This window comes from Genypterus blacodes, unplaced genomic scaffold, assembly GCF_046128005.1.
Source record: "Genypterus blacodes isolate CSIRO-AG114 ecotype Tasmania unplaced genomic scaffold, CSIRO-AGI_Gbla_v1 ptg000107l_1, whole genome shotgun sequence".
NCBI lineage: Eukaryota > Metazoa > Chordata > Actinopteri > Ophidiiformes > Ophidiidae > Genypterus > Genypterus blacodes.
Genome location: NW_027466911.1, coordinates 287,048 through 311,119, shown reverse-complemented (window position 1 = coordinate 311,119; position 24,072 = coordinate 287,048). Strand labels below are relative to the sequence as shown.

The 24,072-nt window shown below is 40.3% G+C and overlaps 3 protein-coding genes across 7 annotated transcripts in view; 1 reads left to right on the top strand and 2 right to left on the bottom strand.

Moving 5' to 3' along the window:
• The window catches only part of LOC143008773 (stathmin-like), a 91,386-nt gene extending 81,255 nt beyond the window's left edge, over positions 1 to 10,131 (bottom strand). The window contains exon 1 of the mRNA XM_076160673.1: positions 10,122 to 10,131. The gene's annotated coding sequence lies outside the window, so the exon portion shown is untranslated. The remainder of the gene's footprint in view (positions 1 to 10,121) is intronic.
• On the top strand, positions 1,601 to 10,103 carry LOC143008771 (grainyhead-like protein 2 homolog). Of its 3 annotated transcripts, none has more exons than XM_076160668.1 (15): positions 1,601 to 1,919; positions 2,342 to 2,528; positions 2,662 to 3,087; positions 3,212 to 3,261; positions 3,404 to 3,662; positions 3,986 to 4,097; positions 5,043 to 5,137; positions 7,076 to 7,234; positions 7,601 to 7,658; positions 7,920 to 8,053; positions 8,182 to 8,219; positions 8,345 to 8,436; positions 8,564 to 8,649; positions 8,816 to 8,880; positions 8,984 to 10,103. In XM_076160668.1, the coding sequence occupies exons 1-15, from the start codon at positions 1,906 to 1,908 to the stop codon at positions 9,096 to 9,098; spliced, it is 1,890 nt and encodes a 629-aa protein (XP_076016783.1). In that variant the 5' UTR covers positions 1,601 to 1,905; the 3' UTR covers positions 9,099 to 10,103. The 3 variants fall into 3 exon arrangements, with proteins under 3 accessions (XP_076016783.1, XP_076016782.1, XP_076016784.1); XM_076160667.1 differs by having other exon boundaries at positions 1,602 to 1,919; positions 3,209 to 3,261; XM_076160669.1 differs by having other exon boundaries at positions 1,603 to 1,919; positions 3,209 to 3,261; positions 3,404 to 3,560.
• A 1,666-nt stretch (positions 10,132 to 11,797) lies between the features above and the next one.
• ncalda (neurocalcin delta a) overlaps positions 11,798 to 24,072 on the bottom strand; it is a 37,299-nt gene continuing 25,024 nt past the window's right edge. For 2 of the 3 annotated variants that reach the window (XM_076160687.1, XM_076160688.1), the window contains exons 2-5: positions 21,413 to 21,823; positions 15,617 to 15,722; positions 15,097 to 15,216; positions 11,798 to 14,805 (exon numbers count right to left, since the gene is read on the bottom strand). In XM_076160687.1, coding sequence (XP_076016802.1) covers positions 15,119 to 15,216; positions 15,617 to 15,722; positions 21,413 to 21,790 — 582 coding nt within the window. In that variant the 5' untranslated portion in view covers positions 21,791 to 21,823 and the 3' untranslated portion in view covers positions 11,798 to 14,805; positions 15,097 to 15,118. The remainder of the gene's footprint in view (positions 14,806 to 15,096; positions 15,217 to 15,616; positions 15,723 to 21,412; positions 21,824 to 24,072) is intronic. The other variant, XM_076160689.1, reaches the window with a different exon arrangement.

Genomic DNA, 24,072 nt, shown 5'->3' with positions numbered 1-24,072 from the left:
AAACTTCCACCAAAACCGTACTGTATAAGGAAAAAAGGAAGAAACCTTGGGAGAGACAATTCAGAAAGATTTCCCTCGACTAAGGGAGCAACTTCCAGTGGGTACAAAACAACATTTGTAACTGGGGTTAAGGAATTAACCGTTATTGGATCACAGGAACACTTCAAGAGCTGACCTGACTTAGACTGATACTGAAGGACTAATCTATCATTCCAGGTGAAAATTGTGTAATTTAACAAGACAACATAATCTCTGGCAATCATGAGCATATTATGTGAGGTCGTCATGACTACAGAACCTAAGATATCTGAAGATTAGTATCATCAAGCCTTACAAGACTGTTACTGTGGGTACGTATGAAATGTGCCTAACTGGTCGTCTAAATAGAAACACACACCCACCGCCACGATTATATCTTTATTACAACATGAATTAAATTTAATTCATAAATAACCAAATACCTGTACTCACCCTTTGCTATCAAATAGTTTAGGTACGACTAGCTTGAAAGAGCATGGAGTGTCACTTACACAAATTTAGAATGTTATTTGACGTCAAAAACAAGAAAAGTAACAACAGATATTTGGCAAATGCGCTACTTATAAGAAAAAAAAATGTCTTAGAAGATATCGACAAAATTAAATATAGTTTGGTTTCGGTCCTGGGTCGTTCTACAGCGGTTTCTCCTCAATACATTACTGCGCATGCGCGGTCTCTACCCGATTTGGACCCAGAAACCTGATTTCGAACATTGACGTTTAGAAAAGCATTACATCCGGTCTCCGTTTTCCTTTTACGACATATCAGAATGTTACTTTACGATATTTAAAAACAGTTAAAATGTTAACGCCTGTGCGACTTATTTGCGCAACAGAAGTTTTTTTGTCTTCGTCCGGCATTTGCGGGATTAGTTCCTTACAAATGATAATGACACATATTGGGTGAGTAGGTAGTAACGTTTAAAATGAATTTGTCGGCAAGTTGCACAATTACCCCACAAGGGGTCGTTGTTTAGACGTTTATAAGACCAGGTTTTGTTAAAACCACTGTGACCGCCAACACAAATATCTCGCTCATATAAAAACCAACAACAACAACAACATTATTATAACAACTGTCGATTCTATCTGTCTGTTGTTTTCTTTTACATTGGGTGTTCATAAAAGCACTAACACAAACTAGATAAATCAAATCTAGCTCTAGATCTTGATCTACTTTATGTAGAAATATAATCCATCTGAGGATAACAGCCTAAGTGAGGGAAGAGATTTTTTTCCCTGGTATCAAGCCTCAATTTCTTTTTAACTTTTCTCTATCCCGTTAAAAGTTTCAACTGTAGTGAAAAATAAAAATAAAATCTTATATCTACATTCACACACATCCTGTTTGTCAATATTATGCATTTCCTTGCAAGTAGATTTACGAGTTTTATGAAGAGAACAATGAGTGATAAGAAGAAGCAGAAACTTATTTTAATTTAAAACATTGTCGTGTCCACCTTTCCCTTTTTTTATGTCCCGCCCACAACATTCAGGCCCTCCTATTGGGAAACACATGTGATACCTGTAATGGATACTTAGCCAATCATGAGGGAGATGTTCATGTCCTTGTTTACTCTTCCTTTCCAGGTGTAGAAAGTCTCAATTCTTAATTTACTGACCCATTCAAACTGGAGGTGAACAGGCCTGTGCAACATCCAGAGCATGTTTTGGGGGATTTATAGCTGAAATTCAACCTGGAACCAAGGGCCTTGGAGTAAATACGACCCTCCTTAGCCGCAATTGTTGAACTGGGTGAAGTGAAATTGCGAAAAGGTCTTGCAGGAAAACGACTCTGACAACTTGTTTTCAGACTGAACTGCACCAACTAGAAAGTCCAGTTTCTCAAGCAAGTCCTGGGGGCAACATGGATCTTGATAGGTAAGCGAAGTTCAATAATGTTGTTTTAATAGAGTAAAATAAAGCTTTGGTTCAAAATAATTTAGTTGTGTTTTAACTCTTAAAAGCATGTGGTTAAAATGTGGCAGTTGGAATCCCTCAAGTAGAGGTGTTGTAGTAATAGTAGTAATGAATAATTCAATAGTATTTATACTAGTCTGGATTGTTGTTTGACATTTTGAGCAACAAATCGTGAAGTTCCCGTTTGAAATGTTAAGTACAAGTAATTATTTGAACTTGCATAAACACACCTCACATGTGGAAGGAATTTCTTTTGTAGCTCGTGAGAAACAGCCCGGAGCAGATTTGGTGGCTTTGGAGACATCTGAGTGTTTTCAATGACAGCTTTGCCTTTGCATTCACAACATGCGTCATTGTTTCTCCAAATTGTCTTGATGCATCAGTAAACGACTGGTGGTTGTGATACCGAATGAAATGTCAGTACCCTCGAGAGGAGTGTTTTACGGTGAGGATGAGACATGGAAGAGCTACCTAGAGAACCCACTGACAGCTGCCACCAAAGCCATGATGAGCATCAATGGAGACGAGGACAGCGCAGCAGCTCTGGGCCTCCTATATGACTACTACAAGGTGAGGAAGGATTAAGATTACAGCACAGCAGACCAATATTGCACCTTACCTCATTTAAATCTTGAAATCAAATGTCAAAAACATGTGTAATGCATTCAAGTGTTGACGTTAGTATTGACTTGACTCCCTTCAGGTACCCCGTGAAAACAGACGGATCTCTAGCAACGGGACATCCACAGACTTTTCAGCTCATGGGCCTGAGAATTATGGGAGCCTGGAGAAACTAGATCATCATCTTCAGACTCTCAGATCAACACCAGTCAACCTGTCTCTAAACAGCACTGCTGCTACAGAACACCAGGGCTCCAAGTATGGAGCTACTGGATCCACAGGAGATACCAGAGGAGGTAAAAGTGCAGGAGGGGCAGTTGTGGCTCTGGTCAAGACAGAAGGCCAGATATCTGCACCGTCGACTGGGAGTTACTATCGGGAAGACACGAGGGAGCTCATGAGGATGGTTTACGACCAGAGCCGACATAATTTGCCCCTGCCCGGGTGCTTAAAAGGCGATCAGAGAAGAACCCCAGACAGCACATACGAGGATGCTGGGGAAGCAGAGGTGAGAGGGCTCTGAATATGGGAGGAGGAGTGGGAAATGGGTTTGTCTCCCGAGATTCTTTGCTCCATGTGTTGGTTTGTTGTCCTGTCAGAAACATTTGTGCTGTTTGTTGTTTTCACAGCAGTATCATAGGAGTCCTTCAAGAGTTGAGGAAAGCTTTTACAGCCCACCAGCGTAAGTCACAATTCAAATATATTTCCTTTTCTTACACAGTCAGATGAGGAAAAAGAGTAAAACGATGTCCTATTAAGTCCTTAAAACACTTTTTGAATCATTATAAAATCACAGCCTCCCATACATGCACGTGTCTTTGCAGTGATACTTTCCAGTACAGTCTGGAGGCCGGCATGTCACTGCGGCAGAGACAAGTAGACGGACCCATGGCCTACTTAAACCGAGGCCAGTTCTATGCCGTGACACTGTCCAAGTCCGGTGTCAAGTCGTGTGTACGTCAGCCCAGAGGGAAAGTGAGGGTGAGTGGACCGCCGCCGACACATGGGCCTGATGGGAGCCCGTCCAGTAGGGAGCAATGCACCATGGGAGGCTCTGAGCTGCAGCGAGACAGTATGGTACAGGTGAGGGAGGGATGTTAATATTATGGTTGGATTACAAAAAGAGGTAGAAGCTTTTAAACAGCCAGTTGGTGCATCGATCGCCACATGATGCATTGTGTAATTGCAATATGAAGAGAATTTTACCTGTTGAGTATATTACTAAGACTGTCAAGAATAAATAGTTCTCTAATCACACAATTAAGTTCTGGTAGAGTAAACATACTTTGATCAGTCACATTGACGTGTATGCATGAGGAAAATAATGAATTATTGAGTATATTTGAAGTATTTACATGCATTTAAACATACTTTAAATCTGTGACATGTATTTGTTTTTGCTTCAGAGTGTAATCATGGTCGTCTTTGGTGAGGATAAATGCAGAGATGAGCAGCTGAAGAATTGGAAATACTGGCATTCCCGTCAGCACACAGTCAAACAGAGAGTCCTGGACATTGGTGAGAACATTACTGACTATTCCTTCAGGACTAAATGATTCCTCTAATTCATTCTTTCTTCTTCACCTCTCCAACCTCTTCTCCCTTTTACACACCGTCCCTCCTTCCTCCCTCTCTTTGTTCTTAAAGCAGCTTCAAACTTTGTATTCATTTAGAAGAATTTGAATTGAATGCTGCTTGTTCTGCTCTGTGATGGCGTGCAGGTCCTGGGTTAGAATCCTAGCCGGTTAAGGATCTTTGTGTGTGGAGTTTGCAAGTTCTCCTCCCCGTGTGTGCCTGGGTTTCCTCTGCGTGCTCCGGTTTCCTCCCACCATCAGAAACATGGACTTTAGGTTTCTGATGGTGGGAGGCTGCAGCTTATATTGATACCTTAGCACCACAAACACAGAGGTAGCAAGAGCAAGTAAGCAGGTGGCAAACCTGGTGGAAACTCCAGGAGAATGCCATCATATTTCCTGAGGTGAACTCAGACATGATTTGAATAAGTCTACTCCTCATTCCCACAGCAGAAATGCGATTACACGGCAAATAGGTTCAGTTTGTGAATAGTTGTTACCAGGAGAAATAGGCGGGGGCCAGATCCTGTACAGGAGACGGGCCTGAACATGTGGAATGGAATGAACTAGTATCAAACACTGTTGGGGTTTTGTCTGTGGCACGATTATGCCATTGACAAATGACTGAAAATTAGAAAATTAGCTGACATAACGATTATTATGAGACTGATCCTGATTTCTTGGCTTTTAGCTTAATAGGAGCTAAAATACAACATTTCTGTTTTCAGCAAATATTTTCTATGATTCTTGACCTGTTTCACTTGCACTTTCCTTATTTTCCAAATTTGACACACTTTGAAAGCTGTTAGAGAATGACCTGAAATGTAAAAAGTGGACCGACATCAAACACTCACCCAAATAAGTTTCTCTGATCTCCTTTTTTATGCAGCCGACTACAAAGAGAGCTTCACCACCATCGCTAATGTGGAGGAAATCGCCTACAATGCAGTCTCTTTCACCTGGGATGTGACGGAAGAAGCAAAGGTAAAGCTGTGCTATTTAAGTCAAAGTGTGAGATACTGGAGAGAAAGAGAAATATTACATTTCTCTATTTCCCTAAAAATGGTTGTGATCAAATTTGGCAAAGTCATGCTAGGTGTTAGCTAGTAAACTTGTTCGCCTGCGATGCTACAAACGTTTATCTCTCTAGATAAAGGTCAGATTTGCACTCAAATTGACATAAGATCATGATACCTAAATGTAACGTTTTCCAGTGATTCATTTGTGGTGACTTTTATTGACCATGAAGAAGGTTTTTGTTTCTGTTTAGTTTTCACTCGCAGCATTTGCCTGCTAAAACAAAACACACTGAACAATCCTCAATGTGAATGTTTCAGCTTGTGTGTCTCAGTGTCTCAGTGCTCATTGCTGTGTGTGTGCTGCAACATTTGGATTTCTGAAACAAGATTTGATATCTGAGGGCCGCACATGCTGATAAAATAGTTGTTTTGGATTGAGTGATGCGTAAAACCATTTTTGGCTTCATTGTTGCCAGGCAACCACCATCTTGTTTGTTCTAATGGAGTATGAAATGTGTTGGCAGGCGAGATGAGCCGCTTCCTGTAGCATGACTCTGTTTCATGTTTGTTTGTTGGTTCTAAGTTGGACCAACCAGCCACTTGCAGAGTTCTTCTGATCCTCCTGATTTTTAGGAAGCCATGTGAAAGCTCACAGGCACTAACGGCAACATTACTCCTACACACTTGCACACACTCATACAGCACCATGTCTAGTGCTTGTGGAGAAATAGAACTGTAATGGGTCTGTGGAAGTGCGACTGTGTGAAGGTGTGTAGGAGGCTCATTCTCGCTTCAGGCCTTTGCAGGAATCAACCCTCACCTCTGCAGGTCCAGACAGGATACTGTTGATGCTCCGTAGTGGGAAAATAGCCGTAAACCAAAGTGAGGAAACTCTACCGTTATACCTCTCAGCCGACCTGTTGCCCAGGCTGCTCGTCCTGTTATACTGGAACATTCATTAGTTCACGTTGGAGAGTCTGTTGAAATGATTAAGCAGTGAACAAAACATTTCCACATCCAGCATGAGAGCGAATCCATCATGTAAACAGATGAAGCAAACATGAGTTAGTGTTGTGCAGTGGCCACTTCATGAGTTGGTTTAAACGATTTGGGTGAATTCTTGGTTAAATCTGTTTTGAATTTTTTTAAACATTTAACAGCTCAACTAGGCCAGCGATCTGCTTTGTTCCATTATTTAGCAACATGTAAAGAAAGCTCCCAAAACTCTGTGCCAGCTGGTGCTTTTGAAGCTCCCAGTCAAAATCAATGGGACTCAATTTGGCAAAATGACTCGTCAAATTAAAAGTCCCACAAACTAATTCTTTCTGAATACTTTAAACTCTCTGTGTACTCACAAATTCCTTCTCCTAATTTACGTCTACATTTAATGCTAAATTAAATTGATTGGTTGTTATCTCTGAAGTTGTACTGTTTGTACTCTTTGCTGTTGCCGCAGCTCAACCACAGTAATTGAAGCTCTGTAACTATGGCACTTGAAACGTTTAGGGTGGGGTACAAACAAAAGGTTTAATAGTGCTCAGGTAGAACTCTGGAGTGATGACCTTGTGACCTTCTCACAAGATCTCACGAGAACAGATAATGAAGCAGTTGAACCAAGAGAGTAACAATCTTACTTGTATATTTAGGACGGTTGTTGATTCAATTATCTGATCTGGCTCCTTGTTGTAAAGCCTGAGGTCCAACGGTTAAAATAAAAGATTAAAGACGGCACTGCCTCCTTTCTCTGTTTTAGCTATTGCGTCACTTACACCTGCCACATCAAAGGGAAGTATTTTCTACTTTAGGCCACAAAGAAATTGTGGGAGTTCACCTCAGAAAGTCATTTTCACTTCTAACTCCAGAAAGTGACATTGTGTTTTTCGCTCCTGTTTTTGTGTCTCAGGTCTTTATCTCTGTGAACTGCCTGAGTACAGACTTCTCCTCTCAGAAGGGTGTGAAGGGGATGCCTCTCATAATCCAGACCGACACCTACAGCTACAACAGCTGCAGCAGCCGGCCCATCCACAGGGCCTATGCTCAGATCAAGGTCTTCTGTGACAAGGTCAGGACTGAAGGGATATCAGTTTGAAAAATGTCATCAACTTTCATATTGAAAATCATTTTAATGCCTAAAATTCCTACTTTAAATCTGATCCAGCATCTTATCTACCAGTTTAAGTTAGTATATCTCAAGTCAAATGTATTTCTATAGCCTAATATCACATACAACGTCACAAAGGTCTCAAAGCTTTACAACATCAGGAAATTCCTGACCGCACCCAAAGCTATCAAAATTGGTTAGAAGATGATTTATTTGATCATATTTGTTGCACTAATGTTTAAATGTACATCTTTAAGTGTCTTCTTCAGTTAGATTTATTCATTGTTTTATTCTTTGAGCATTTCCTTTATTTCTGTTTCCTCTCAGGGTGCAGAGAGGAAACTTCGTGATGAGGAGAAGAAGCAGTTAAGGAAGAAGGTGAAAGGTGAAAACATCTTCTTCTCTGTTCACCTTTGTTTGAAAAAAAACTACTAATGACCTGATATATTCATAAATGACATCAAATATGTTACTTTGTATTTGGATCTGCAATACACACTCATAGACAGTCTGCCGATTGGTGGCTTTTCAAAAAACTCCAAATCCAAAAATATCAGTTAAATATTACGACGCTAAAGTAGAGAGAGGGCAAATCAACAGTTGGAGTGATTGTCTGCATGCTGAGCTCACGTCTTTTTGCGTTCAGGTAAAAGCTCAGGCTCCAGTTCTCCGGTGCAGAAGGCCGACAGCACAATGTTCAAAGCCATGACGGACCTGGACTCTCAGCCAGTCCTCTTCATTCCTGATGTACACTTTGGAAACCTGCAGAGAGCAGGACAGGTGAGTCTCGCTCTCGCTCTCGCTCTCGCTCTCGCTCTCGCTCTCTCTCTCTCTCTCTCTCTCTCTCCCTCTCTCTCTCTGTCTCATATATATATTGCCCCTCATGTTGTCTTTAACTCTGTTTGCAGGTGTTTTCTTTTAACAAAGAGGAAGTTGACAGAGCCGGGTGAGTGTCTTATTTGAGCACAGAGAAGTGAATACACACTAATGTAGCAGAGAATAGAAGTGGAGTATGAACATGATTGTATAATGTTATTTATTATCATATAATGATGTGTGTGTGTGTATCAGGAGTGTTACAGTGAAGAGGATGTCATGTCATGCTGACGAAGATGTATCATCACCTCTTCCAAAGAAGACCAAAGTGGTGGTAGAAAGGAAAGGTTTGTCCTTCATTTCGTTTGTTGGTGAAATGTTTCCCTTTCTCGTGCTTATTTTGAAAGCATAAACTGTGATTGAAGTTATATATCTTAATTATATATCTAAGTTTCTTATTAAATGTCTTACCAGTGCTGCTGTATGTGAGGAAGGAGTGTGATGAAGTGTTTGATGCCTTAATGCTACACTCCCCAACACTAGAGGCCCTGATGGAAGCAGTAAGTACCCCAATATGTTGCTAATGACGATCTGTTTGTAAGTTAAATGACTTAAAAATAACTACTTAAAAATGTAATGGATTCTTCATTAATTGAATCAGAAAATAACAAAATTACATTTAGATCGAACATTTTTGATTAACATTATTCCTCTTTTTCCTCGCAGATCTCAGACAAATATGCGGTGCCTTTCCACAAGATGTCCAAAGTTTACAAAAAAAGCAAAAAGGGGTAAACATGAGGATTCTGTTTCTAAATCTGTAAACAGAAGGAAGTCTTTTCATACTGCAGATCTTATTTATTTATTCTCTTATTTATGTTTCATGTTCCTCAGAGTGCTGGTGAACATGGACGACAACATCATTGAGCATTACTCCAATGAGGAAACCTTCATCCTGGCGATTGAAAGCTCAGCCGATTCTCTGCGTGTTACTCTGTCAGAGATCTGACCACATGATTGGACGGTGTCATGGTATTGTTTGAGTTGATCAGTGGTGGGTGAAGCTGTAGCTTTAAGCCAGATGATTGTCAACATTCAGCAGTATTAGATGAGAGCGCACCCCACTGATAGGATGAGGAAGGAACATGTCTCTAGGCAGGGAATGGGGTGATAGGAGTCAGTGGTGTTTGGGGCCCTACATGGATCGTTGGACGTGTTTGGTAAAAACAAGCTTTCTCCTATTGGGAATTCAGGGTTAATGTGGGAAAACATTTCCCCTATGTTTCATCTCTCTTGGGGAAATAAGTATGCTGATTGGAATTCACTACATAAGAGCTTATTCAAGGTTTTAGAGGTCAGCACAAGGCCTCCAGGCATCTTGATTTGGTCTCATTGGAACAGAACAGTCCTGTAATCTGATTGGTGAACAGCAGACTCTCCTTTCTGTTGCTTCCTCTCGTGAACTTTGAGCTTTTTCTCCGTAGTAAGTCAATGGAAGGTGTTTTTGCTGACACTTACTGACAGGTGGAGGTAATGTCTCATTGTTTATGTTTATTTAGTGGTTGTCCATCTTTTAATTGATAGGTTTTTATTTTTGCTGCCTGCTGAATGTTTCCAAACAGTGCAGATGAAATGATGTTGTTATTCCAGGTTTGGCTGCGTGGTGTTTGTCTTTGCATAATGTCATTAGAGAGCAGGAAGCTCGTCTCCAGGATGCTGTTAAATAGCTTCACTTTGTCTGTGTGCGTGCTTATTGTTTTTGTGTGTCACTTTGGAGATGGTAGCGATGTTTTATTTATGACATTAGTGAAATGCTTTTTGCTGATTCATCTTTTTACAGAAACATCACAGAGTAAATGTAACAAATGATGTTTGACATGCACCATGATGTATAGTCTTTTAAATTATTCAATAAATATAGTTTTATATGTAGTTATACGTTTGTCCATACTGGTTTGTTTGACTTGTTTTTGCAGTTTGGATCAATCTATTTTCTATTTAGAAACTGACTGGCTCCTTTTTCTCAGCTCACTGTGGTTCTGCTGGGGTAAATATCTACATCATGTCAACTATTTGTTTGGATCCACCTCACTGATTTGAACAGCTTTGTCACAATAACAGGTCTTACTGGTGACATCAGCTCTAGGAAGTCAATGCTTCAATGTAATCTCATGTAGTCATTCCATGTCTGACATTTTTGAGTCTTGCATCTAGATTACCTGATTAGGACTCCAATTAGCATCATACTACAGGAGATAAGATGGTGGCAGCCTACCAGTGTTGGAAGTGGATCCTTTGGAGGTAGTTGTTCAGACATAAGGCCCCAATATTCTGCAAAAGACACAAGACCAAATAATGGAAGAACAAGCTAGTGCACTCCTGTTGTAATTGGTCCAAATATCACATGACTTGTGCCTCCAGTGAGGAGCCAGTGGGCAGAGATCAACCATATATGAGATATTTAGACTAGGCTTTATGTTGGTATAGACTAGAGTTTCAAGCAGTGCACCTGTAAACCACACAAGGGGAAAGGTATTAATGATGTATTAAGACATTTCTAGGATAGCTTGATTATGAAGTGTTCTTGTCTGTAATAAGGGATGAAAGCAGTTCACAGTGAGCTCCTTCCAGCAAAAAGAACTGAAGAAATCTTTGACGCTCTTAAAATCCAGAGAAACGGCATGTTCAGTCCTTTCCACCAGCGTGGAAAATAACAAGGGGCAGAGAGCACAATCATCATTTCAATTTGACATTTTTTGCCTGTAAAAATGTCGTTTCAAAGGAGGCAATTTTCTTGTCCTTTTGGAAAATCATCCGAAATATATCTCCTAATTTTGTTCAGGTTATCCGTCTACACTAGTATATGCATTTATAGTATTTTCTCATGTAATAAGGCTTTTTATTGATGTAAAAATGTAAATTAAAACAAATGTCCCATTATCTGTCTGATCTTTCAGCTCTGTTTGACTCAATAAAAAGTCTGACCTGAGTCTTTACGTCCTCATTCTTACGTGTGTTATGAGTTATTTTGCTGATCAGGAAAGATGTACACTTAGTTTGCTCAGTGAGGACGATTGACCCAGAAATGTTTTCCTACCCTTTCTTACACCAACCAGCATTGGTGGGTTTACTTTCTCTCACCTGGTTTATACAAGTAGAGCGACCTTTACTACTATGTCATTGTAAACAGAACTTGTTATGTAAGTGTGCACTGTAACTTGAAGAGTAAGACATTTGTAAGGTCAACATACTGTACACACCCTTTTTAACCATCATTTATGTTTTAAGCTGCAAGCCTTGTGGTGGATGACTGTAGGAATACACTAAGTTCTGAACTGGCCTGAAAGCTTTAATTAGTAATTCACCTCTGTCAATCATGGTGACAACATGTTGTACCTGAATTTACTGCCTGGTTACACGAGTACAAGTACAAGGTGTTTGTCCAGAGTCCAGGTTTTGTAGTTTGCAAGTGAATCAGATCAGATCTTCTTAAGGAAGGTGACTTTACAAATTCTCATGATTATCAGGTCATTTACATCTGAACAAGCTCACTGAGATAGCTTTTTTGTAAGTTGTATCATTCTGGAGATATTTGGCTTTGACTATATTTGGTCCGTAGGCGTCAAAAGAGCAAAGACAGTCGACCAAATCAGACATGGAAATACTTCTAAACACATAAATATGACACAATAAAACAGAAGTCCATGCTTACACACAAAAAATTGGAAATTTAATTCCTGCTTTTTGAAGATGACCAAAAAACAAAAATCCTGTGTTCAAAAAAACAGCAGTCACTAAATACAGGAAACGATACAAAACCTACAAAATGCAACAATTACAAATTGTTCAACAGATAACAATTGTACAGTATAAATTTATACAATACTGTTTTTGTATTTATTTGGCACTTTACCACAAAATGCTTTAGTCTTTAACAGAAATGTTACACCTGATGCAGCTTTAAAAAAATATGGTAATACAATAAAAGCAGTACGTTGTGACAGTATCATTGCAGTAGTTGTGATCATGTGTTTGACTGCCTTATTATTTTTTTCTTACAAAAACAGCAGTTATTCAAGAACAACATTCAAAGCTTTTCTAATTGAAAAACAATGTGATAACTTTGAGCCCTGAGAGGCGCAATTACATTCACAGGGACCGAGTGGAAAACAGCGAGGACATTTTGTCTTTTTGAGAGTTTCTGTGGTAACTCAGAGTGTCAGGAGGGAATGAGGGACAGAGTCGGACTTCATCTGGATTTTTAAAGCGTTCCTGTTTGTGCTGTGATGGCTGTGAGACACCTGCTCTAATGTCTCCGGAGTAGAAAAGCATTTTACCAAGGTTTGAAATGTTTTTTTCCCATTTGTCACCAAAAAGCTGCACTGTGTGAAACCTCCTTTCACACTCAGGGTGAAAAGTTGGTGATCTCACAAACTCCAAAACAGCTGCAAATGAAATCACTGACTGACTTGATGATACCTGTTTATTATTTAACATATTGACCCTAGAAAGTTCTTGATTTTCTACTTAATTCGTAAAAACAAACACATTTTGTTTGAGTTCCTCTTATTCTAGGAACAATAAACACAACCTGTTTACAGATTTGACAAAAAATGTCAAGTTTTTACAATACAAAAATGTGTAGCATTATTTTGTACCTCTAACAGGAAGGTTGAGGTTTAATCTGTGTCAATTGGTTGGTTTGTTTGCTAAAATGATTATTCAAAAAGTTCTGAAAGTGTTTTACCAAAGGAGGGACCGTCTAAATTTTGGGTCCAGTAATTTGTTAAATAATAAGTCATTTTGAATTGTATGAAATTGAGTTTACTCAGTACCAACAGCTGACTACCTGCATACGCTTGTAGTTTACAGTGCAGCTTTTTAGGAAACAAATGAAGACAGCATCAATGACCTTTGTGTAAAATGATAGGTATGACATCACACATATGGACAATCAGTTGAGTTCCACTAACGACGAGGAAAACCGACAGTGTTTCCATAAACGGTGCCTGTGGGCTGATGGCTGTGCATGGTGGGCTACGTCTCTCTACTCATCTATGAACACATGACTATGAATCATTCTCTTCCAGCTCTGCCCGGCTGTACGCCGTCAATAACACTGACTGTTGGTGGTCATAATGATGATACGAGCACAGAGCTAGTGAACCGCTTGCCACTGATATATCTATAAACTTAATTAAACACACATGCGCACATGTCACATGCATATTATAACTCAGAGTCAACATGCGGCTTTTCAAAACATCTAAAAGCAAAATTCAAACAAACTGTGCGTTCTCCACACAATCAATATCAAACAGGAACTGGTTTGCATGCTTGATTTCCCCTCAAACAGCTTCAACGAGCAACTTTGATTATTTCACATTTGTTCTGTTGTAACTTCGGCTGAACATTCGGAACATTTTCTTCTTCTGTACAAATGTGGGTCAATCTTAACGTATCTGCATTATATTCAGATCTTTCTATTTCAAATTCTCTCTCCGTGTTACGTGTCTAAGTCTAGCCCCTACACTCAGAGTCCAATTCAAACTATAAAATGACTAAAAGGAATATTCTCTTTTTCTTTATGGACACTTTGATAGACAGCATTCTATGTAATCCTGATATACTTTGGACCTAGAAGTAAAGAATCGTGTGTAATGCTCTATTACTATCACACATCTACGTTGTGTATCGGTGAACACCAATGGTGGGCGGAGCCGAGTCCAGTGGACACTAAAGTAGAAAGAAGACAGTGTGGCAGCACTGTGCACACTGAGAGCTCAGCTTGTATTTGTTAAGATTTGTTGAAAAGTTGGTTTGTGCAGTAGATGTAAAGGCCTTAATAACTGATGTAATGCCGCCACTTGCTGGATATGACTATGCCATTTATGTTTGTAACAGCTTTGGCCACAGAATATCCGAATACTCGTCTGCTGAATAAGCAAATACTCAAATTTATTAAAATGGTAAATTGGGGCCAGCCCTATAAATGTCCTCAAAATAAGAACTGATGACGGATCAAAAGGACATGTTTCATCCTTCTTTGCGTCTGGGAGACTTTTCTAAATTTAAGGACCAATTGTGTTGCATATGCAGTGGAGCATAATATAACATCTTTGTTTTGTCCCAGCACAGAATATCAATATACAGGACAATCACACAGACACATTCTCACAGTAGAAAAAAAGGACACTATAAGCAGTACTCAGTCTGATCGAAGAACAAACTTTACATATCCCTTCTGCAGATTTAATTATCTCATCTACAGTATGTCCAACGTGTCTCTCTCTCTCTGTCCGTCTGTCCTGTTGTCTCATTACAGACACTCAAGTAATGGAGGGTCTGTGTTTCACCAGCTGGAGCCTCGCAGGGCACAGAGAGCCAAGCAAAGACACTGAAACAGAAACTCCAGTTTATACTGTATATACATCACAATATGGACCTCCAACACAGCCATGGGACAACTGAGGGGCCACTGTCAATTAAATGGAGGTACATAACCTGATGAAGGTCTGGGAAAGCCTTCAGGTTTAGTCTCTGCAGCGGGGTTTGGAGTGTTGGGGGGGGGGGGGGGGTGACTGAACGATGTGGCTCTTGTACCCTTTGAAGTCCTCAGTGCATCCGTCTTCTTCATCGTCACCAGCTTCTCAGTCTTCATCATCAGTGTGCTCCATAGTGGAAGATAAGGGCCATTGGAGTCACCCGAAGAAGCGCTGCACACAGAGAGAAACATCAAAAGGTAAACCAGCACCAATTGCCTCATTGGTGATCATGTGCTACATTGAAACTATTCTGACACAACATGAGAGACGTGAACTCAAACTGGTTTATTTCTCATCAAAAAGCCCCAGACTCCTGAGAAGTGCTACACAGGCACATAGTCTGACTCATGATTTGGCTCATACAACTCAAATGACTAAGCATTCACACAACAAGGTCTAAACTGCAGCTGTTGATAGTACATCCTAGAGTTAAAAGACAGTGTATAAAGATGTGAGTCTTACAGGTTGTGTTCATGTCCTGGGTTTAAAACTGTCCAGCGCTGCTTGGGTCACACTGCAACAGGCGGACAATGGACGGGTCGCTCTTCGCTCCTTTGATGAACTCCTCCAGAGACAGTTTACCTACAACCAGGAGGAGAGATATCTAAGTTTATATTTCACTTTAGTACAGAACCAGCAGACAAAGAAGGACTGAGAGAAATACAAATGAAGAGAACCCAAACCTGGATGTGGAAAAGACACATTAACCTGCAATTTCACTATGTTGTACAGGAGAGGATGAGGCATGAAAGGAACCAAGGCCCACTGATAATACATTCATTCAAAGTATTCATATTTTAGCTCAGACTACAGGCACACACACACCCACCCACACACTGTATTCCATTGTATTTTCGGTCCCCATCATAACAATATAGACTCATCACTCCCCTCTCCCTGTTCTATTTTCCCCTTTCATTGTGCCGCCACATATTTGAGTCATTGTTGCTCCTATAAAAGGTAAACGTCAGTAGGTGTCTACCATCTCTGTTGGTGTCCATCTGCCTAAAGATCTTCTCTGTCCTCTTCTCCGGTGTTGACTCGTCCTCAGGCATCTTCATCACAGAAGACACCATCTTATAGATTGCCTGCAAAAGGAAGAAAATGACTGAGATAAAATGATGGACATTCAAACTTTTTTGGCCATTTTTGAATGATGATTTTTAACAATGTTTGATACATAGTGTTTAAGCTCAGTGGATTCCCATGTTCACAACAAAACAGATGAGGTGAAAACACTAACGAGACTTATCGAACTGAATGAGGATGAACAGCATCAGGCTAAAAGTATGAGAGTGTGATAAGTCTGGGTTAGACTGACGGAGGTGCAATCAATGCAGGCAATCAGGCAAAAGAGAACATGAAGGGTTGTGTCAACGAAGGTGGTCAGTGAGGTGGGAGACGGCCAGATTATAGAAAGAAGAAGAAATTCAGCGCAGCTGGACGTGGAACTCTACTGGAAGGATGAAACATGATTCATCTCTTAGATAATCCTTTCCTTTTTTGTTTGATGACAGTGGTTGAAGGTGCTGACTGACAGATCAGTTGTAATCTCTGTTATGTGTTCAGATGGGTTGAGATCTGGTGATAATAACCATTCAAGATCAGTCAACCCTTACTAAGACATTAACTACTGTGGCAGTGGCATACTGTTTTTATTATTAAAGACAGTATCAGGTGATGTAACAATGAGCATGCAGTTAGAGATATTAGGATTTTGGTTCTGTTTTTTAGCCATAAAAATAAAAGGAAAAGAATGATAGTAAAGGGGATAAAAGTGATAGTATAAAACGTATATAATAAGTATTGACAATTGTATACTAGGTAACACAGATATTACACGTGTATGAAAAGAGAAAGGGGACAAATAGAGAGGAAAAGAAAGAGAACAGAAAAAAACCCCAACTAGACTTGCATGAAAGTTTGAAAGGGGTCCAAGCCCCCTGACTGATCTACATAACACAATTGATCTAACATACACTCTTCTATACTGTGGCCATTGACTGCATCAGCCCCTCACCCACCACCTCTTTACCCAGAAGAGTAAGCCACCAAAGACTATCAGCCATCTGCAAACTCAACACTATGTTACCAACTATCTCCTCCTACTGTTGTATCAAAGTATTGCTACCCATCCTGCTGTATTGTTCCACTTGCTTTTAAACATGCTCTCTGTCATAAACTGGGTCAAAACTGCTGCCAAGACAATAGGTCTACCCACACCAAACCTTTCAGAACTCAACAGAAGGGCCATCAAACACCTTGTTACGAACATTACACAGGACACCACACACCGGCTCAACCGCCACTTTACTTAACTGAACTATCTCACTAACCACATCTAAAACTTATAGTCAGCACAAAACTCATGATAGGATATTTGCAGTACAAAAAAATTATCAAAAAGCACAGATGAATAACAATTTGGATCGGATTCTGCGGGAGACACACGTCCTACTCCACAGGTTGCTCAGGAGTGCCCCCTACTTTATGTTGATTTTCCCTTCAATTTGTCACCCCAGTCGGTAGTAGAACCCCTTTATGCAGTATTCTATGTGATTTATTTTCTAATAGACACAGGATTTATTCTGCTGTGTTATAAAGAGAGGCAGACAAAAACATGGGTGAGTCAGAATCTCCACAGTGGTTGTTACCGTAGTGATTCTTTGGCGTCAGCAAAAAAAAACCCCTTTACACTCATTCAACATAGATGAGAATTTGTCCAAACATTTCAATTTGCTCCATTGCATCCAAGTTCTGTGATTATCTGGTAGTGGCTTAGTTAGAGAGGGGTGGAGGCACACAAACATGCACACTATCACTCATAGCCTATTTGTCAGTGTTGTGTCTCTTTGGATCCCTGTTGCATTGCAGGCTGTTTGGCAAAAACAGTGAAACACAGCCCACTCTTTCTCTAATAAGTAGGTGGATTTGAGGGGAAAGGGTGCTGCCGTGTGAACAGACGAGGGGTGATTGTGATTACAGTGCAGTTAGAGCTTTAAATAGGTGCTGGTTGTGGACCTGCTCAATTCCTGGGTCACAGTGGAGCTGAGGAAAGCCCACGGCCACACTTAATATCTGTCATCATTTCAGTCAAGGCTGAAGAAGCCAAAACAAAATATATGATTTTCTTATGTTCTACTTCGCTAAAGAAAAAATACGGTTCTGCCCTTATGCTAAAAATGGTAAATTGACTTTACATACACCTCACATTAACCGATTGAAGGGGCATGTAAGGCCAACCTGCACATCAGGAGCAATTAGGGGTTCAGATGAAGTTCATACTTCATGTGACTCACATTCATGATGCAACTTGAACACCCATCAGTTGGATCCGGAAACTTCCAGAGCAATGGATAAGTGAAGAAAGACCGGGAGAACTACTAAGCCACTGTTACCTGGCCCCTATGAGTGGGAGTGACAGAGAGATATACAGAGGAGACACTTGTTGTATGGAGAAAGGATTAGCTTTTGAGTGGTCCTACAGTAATAAACACAAAAAAGCCTTACAAACACACACACACACCCTGTCTCACTTCATCGTCACTGCCATGATGAATATACTTTCTCATTGTGTTTGAACGTGTCTGAGCAGTGATATATTAATCTATCCTGCTTTTCTGATCAATCTCTGTAAATTACCAGGATAAACGCTCACTCCCTCACTTTTCCAGACAATGAACTTCCCCCTGTGCTTGTGTTCTCAGATAATAACATTGTTTCAGATGGAAGGTACATAGAGGATAGACATTAACTCTTGATTAGCGGATGAGAAGATTTTATCTCTCCCATTTTCTGGATTTATCACCATCAGATGAAGATGAGCCAGGTTGGCTGTGATTTATCTCCTTCAATTACTCCCACAGCAAGGCCAATTATGAGCATCAGCAGTATTTACAGATCTTCTGCGAGAGAGAGCTTTAGTAAGCTTAGGGTGAAGCACTGGTAAGTACTGTCCACAATCACAACAGGTCAGTGGACAGAAAGGAATAAACAGCGAGCTGAAGCAGTAAACAAATACTAAAACCTGGTATCATATTGCTCCGATGGCAAAAAGGTAAAATAGGTTGTAGGTAAAATATTTTTTTAAATTTATGTTAGTATCTGTCAGAAGTCAGTTCTGTCTTAAGCCCAAGTTGGGTGGTTTTGAATCAGATGAGTCAGTCAGCCAAATGGAAAGAGGGGGTAGATAGGCATGTTTGTCACTGAATACAGTGTGTGTGTGTGTGTGTGTGTGTGTTTGAAAATGTGTACAATTTTGTGTCTGAGAGAGAAAATAATGGAGTGAGGAAAACTGAGATAGACTTGCCTCTCTACAATAACAAACTGTACCTCAACTATGACAAATGATACTGTGCACTGAGTGTAACAGAGTTTCTACCATGAAGACTCAGAGAATTGGAAGAGCTTACAATTATTTATTTGAACAGATGTGTGTGAAATGTAAAGAGTCTCTTTGGTGTAGGCCCCTATTCGGTGAATGGTACTCTTGGATCCTAAACACACACACACACACACACGCACACGCACACGCACACGCACACACACACACACACACACATACACACACACACACACACACACACAACACCTAACTGATGGGAAACACACACAATCGCTTGATAACAAAAAACACACTCAAATATTTAATTAAAATTGGAAAGATTATGTCATTAGTCTTTTAGGCCCCATTTACACATTGCATTAAAGTTCCACATATGTAATCCAGATAAGGTGATAAAGGTGCATATGTGTTCAGCATGCATTGTGTTTGGAATGCAATCCAACATGTCAGATGACATACAGAGGTAATCTCATTCACACGGTGAGGTGTAAATACAATCTATACAGCTGGAATGCATTTGCCAGATAAAGAGTTGGAACTATCACCCCCTCTTGAGTTCCTGCTCACTCTTGTTAATAATTAACTCATAGTAATAATTAATGACTTTGAATCAGGAGTTGTGTCTTGATGTAAATGTGTTCCCTCACCTAAAACACTGTCAACACAGCTGACTCAAAGAAGTGAGCAATTTAAAAAAAATGGATGAAGCTCACACATGGAGCAGAAAGTATAGACCAGCGTAAAGATATTCAATAACAACACAGGGTACAGTTAACCAAAACAATTTCTCCTACTGTGAGAAATGAGCTGCATCATGGCCAATAAACCATAAGTAAAAAGATATAACACCATCCAATAAGGGTCAGGCAGATGTGCGCGCACACACAAACACACACACACACACGCGCAGGCACACACGCACAATCCTTCTACTTTGCGCACGCAGAGACTGTTTCCATGCTCAACACTTGTTCAGGAAATGTCAGCCCCATTCCATCTTAGCCGTGCACTGCATTGCGGCTGAGAAAACGGATGTCACGTATTCACGGTCGCCTGCCCTCTGATCCTTATGAAGATTTAAGATTTAAGATACTTTATTATATACTTTTATTAATCGTCATTTTGCATGCAATTCACAGCAAATCACATGCAATTGAAATTTATCTTGCACCCCCTCATATCACACACACACAAATACACGCATCACAGAGGGGATGCAGGGCAGCCATTATACGGCGCCCGTGGAGCAGTGATAGGGGTTCGGTGTCTTGCTCAAGGGCACCTCGGCAGTGCCCTGGAGGCAAAATGGCAACTCTCCAGCTGCCAGTCCACTTTCTTGGTCCATACGGGACTCGAACCGGCGACCCTCCGGTTCCCAAGCTGAGTCCCTATGGACTGAGCTACCGCCACCCCACAACATGGACCTGTTTACCTTTTCTAGTGAGACAAATGACTATCTACACTATAGAAACAAAGAAATAAATGACCGCTCCTCTAAAAATGAGTTAAATGATTGATTCCATTTCATCTTCTTTCTAACAGACTAAGCACTAATGTAAGCCTAGCCCTAAGGATGTTTGAAAGACTGCCTTGCCCAATGGGTATTTAAACAATAAAGTGCTGGAAAGAGAGGAAGGGTCAAATGCTGAGTACAATCTGCTACACAGTTTCCTTTTTGTGGACTATAAAACAAAACTGAGCAAATCAAGCACCCTGTACAAAAATGCTAATATATGTTCTTCACAATATGTGCATGCATAAATAGACTACTTAAGACACAATGTAAGACGGGGACAAATTAGGAGACTGTTAAGAACTTTCCAATTAATGCAGTTCACTACATGATCAGCCACTGGTGATCACTGTTACAGGTGTTACTGATCAAGGATTCTCTCATCCGAGCATTGATGCCATAAAGGTGCTGTTGCAATAGTTGGGTGTGCAACATTGCAACAGCAACTTCATGGCAGCTCTGAAAAAATAAATACATTCAGAACTCTGCCACCGTCCTAGGTCCCTATCAATATTTCATTCGTTTTTCTCTTTCTTTCTTGTTTCTCCACCTCGCTAACCCTAACCCAACTGTATGCTTATTGTCTTGTCAAATGCTTTCTTCAATAAAAATATTCAACAAATAAAAAAGAAATCCCGCACCAGAGACCACATCACCCCTGTACTGTACTTCAAAACTACCCCCTGTACTTCGACCTCCAGTGACTCCCTGTACCATAAATAATCCACTTCAAACTTTTCCTAGCATGCCTGCCTGTTTTTTTCCTGGTCTCATAAAAAGAGTGTTATGGACACAGTGAAATAACGATTGATGCAGCAACAGTTCACAATCCCAGCCCTGGCCAGTGTTAACTAGTGTGTGTGTGTGTGTGTGTGTGTGTGTGTGTGGGAGTGTGTGTGTCTTCCTACATGCACACTCACCTGTACAATCTCCAGCATCTCAGCCTTGCTGATGTACCCATTCCCATCCAGGTCATACATACTGAAGGCCCATTTCAGCTTCTGCTCCAGTTTACCACGTGATGTTACACTCAGGGCGATGATAAACTCCCGAAAGTCTATTGTCCCATCACCATTAGCGTCAAACGTGCGAAAGACGTGCTCAGCAAACTTTGAAGCGTCGCCATAGGGAAAGAAGTTACCGTAGATCTTCTTGAACTCCTCCATGGAGAGGTTCCCGCTGGGGCAGTCCCTCAGGAAGCCCTTGTACCACTCCTGAATCTCATGCTCGGTGAAGTCAGTGCTCTCCAGGAGGTCCTGCATCACCTCAGGACGGAGCTTGCTGTTCTGCTTTCCCATGTCTGTCGGTCCTTTCAATCACTTAGCTCACAGCTGTGAAAAAGAGAAGCGAGAGTCAGTAAAAGAGAGAATAGAGAAGGTTTTCTCTTTGAGGAGAGTATTCTGAAGGAGGAGGTAAAGCATCCAGAGCTGTTGCACTGTTGGCATCAATGTTTGGGATTTTGAGATCGGCAAGGTACCGATTCATCTCTGTAGGAAATTCAGATTTGTACAGGGAAGAATAAAAACATTTATTTCCACGGGGTCCATAGCATTGGTATTAGAATGAGTACTAATTTGGGGAGAGGTGGAATGACATTTTTATTGGCTAATAAACCGTTAGCTTTTTCGCCATCCTCATAATCGCTACCTCGGGTTTATAGTAGTACTCCAGGTAGTCGTAGCACTTTTGGTAGTGATTACGGTCTGAAGATTAAGACGCGTCTTATAAGGTTCTGGGGAGGGATCAGATGCGCATTGTCCATCACAGTGGTGATGACAGCTGAGGATTCTGTCAACCTGATACTGTGATTGTTATTAGAGTGGGAGGATAAGATATCATTTAGTCCTCTACGGAATGCTTTCAGCGACTCCCAAAGCAGTGAATGAGAAATAAAATTATTTCTATTAAAAGAGAGAAACAATATGTCAGTATGTTGTTCAATGTTTTATCTGCCAGCAATAATGAGTTCAATAATGAGTTGTTGGTGTGGATAGCTGATTATCTTAAAGTCATGGTGAATGCTTAAGTAATCTGAGGAAACATCACAATACTAGGAGACTTAAACATTGCTTTTGAGAAGCCATTCACAAAAGCCTTCTGCACCCTCATGGACTCAGTGGGTTTCTCCCAATATGTCCCAGAGATATCTCACAGAGGTGATCACACACTTGATTTAGTATTGGCTTGTGATTTTGGCATAACCAGTGTGAAAATAATTCCTGCTCTGCCTTCGTTACCAGATCATTCCCTTATCATCTTTCACATTGATGCACTGATCTGCCACAAAAGCAAAACCAATACTTTCATCAGCCATATTATAAATCCCAGCATTGTTAGTCAGCTTGTTGTGGAACTACTGCAAGCTCTAAATTGTCTAAATCCTAATGAGCTCTCGCTGGATAGTCTAACGGCTTTGTATTATAAATAAGTCACTCTCCATGGGAGTTGTGCCTGCTGCTTTCAAAACAGCCGATATCAGACCTTTGTTAAGAAAAGGTCTTTAGCTCCAGACATTTACACACCAATTGACAACTTCCCTTTCCTCTCCAAAATTGAGCATCTAGTAGCTGACCAGCTGACTACCTGTACCCTTTATACGCATCAGCTACATAACCCAACACTGACTGCCTTGTCCTCAGTGTGCCTTACTGAGGTAAGAACATAATGATGGGAGCAAGACTTTGTTTACGTGAATGAAAAACACTCCTTTTTTTACAAACTAATGGAACTTTCCATGGAAAACAAAACAGACAGCTCCAAGAAACTACAGTGCCAAATACCCAGCGAAGATTTAACTAGTCTATAAAATCTCTTCACACACACTAAGTTAAGGCTTAGATGCACAATGATGGAAAGGGGCTGTAGTCAAATGGTATTTAAGCTGAGCCCTTCAACAAACATAATTCAAACACTGTCTCTTGAGGAACCATTTCTTCATTCTCTTCCTAGAACATCTTATCAGTGTTTGTGCTTCATATCTTTAAGAGACGGGTCAAGCTTTATAATACTCTTTGCAGTGTTTACAAGGGATTGCACATTCATGAAAAATGAAAAATAATAATTTGGCAGTAAACCATAATGATCTTGATGTCAAGTCATCATAAAGACCGCTGTAAACAATTTGATTCAGACTGGTATTACAAAGGAACACTGCAGTCATATATTTGACTTTTAAACCAGATTTTAAAGTTTAAATTTCACAGTTTCATTGCTGTAGTTGGCCAAAAGCAACACTTGTCATATGTAATTAATTACAGACACTTAAAGCAGATTTAAGGAATAGAAAAGAGATGATGTGTGAGCAATAAATCAATGGATTTAATCAATAAATAATTTAATACCTACATAAATAATATCGAAAAAAATTGTATTGATCTAGGTAAATTTGTTTATCTAAACTACATGATGTTGACATTAGATGAGGGTGAGAATGTTGATAATGTGATAATGCCTAGTGACAAAAGATAATAAAGGCTGTTCTGTGCATATTGTTTGTGTTTGGTTGGCATATAGACCTAAAATGTGTGGATATAAATAAAATGTGTAAAAGTTGTGATTGATGAAGAAAGATTGGCGAAAA

Excerpts from the sequence above, each read along its gene's own strand:
- LOC143008771 (XM_076160667.1), top strand. Across the intron at positions 2,529-2,661 it reads TCCTATATGACTACTACAAG|GTACCCCGTGAAAACAGACG; the intron begins GTGAGGAAGGAT and ends GACTCCCTTCAG. Across the intron at positions 3,663-3,985 it reads AGCGAGACAGTATGGTACAG|AGTGTAATCATGGTCGTCTT; the intron begins GTGAGGGAGGGA and ends TTTTTGCTTCAG.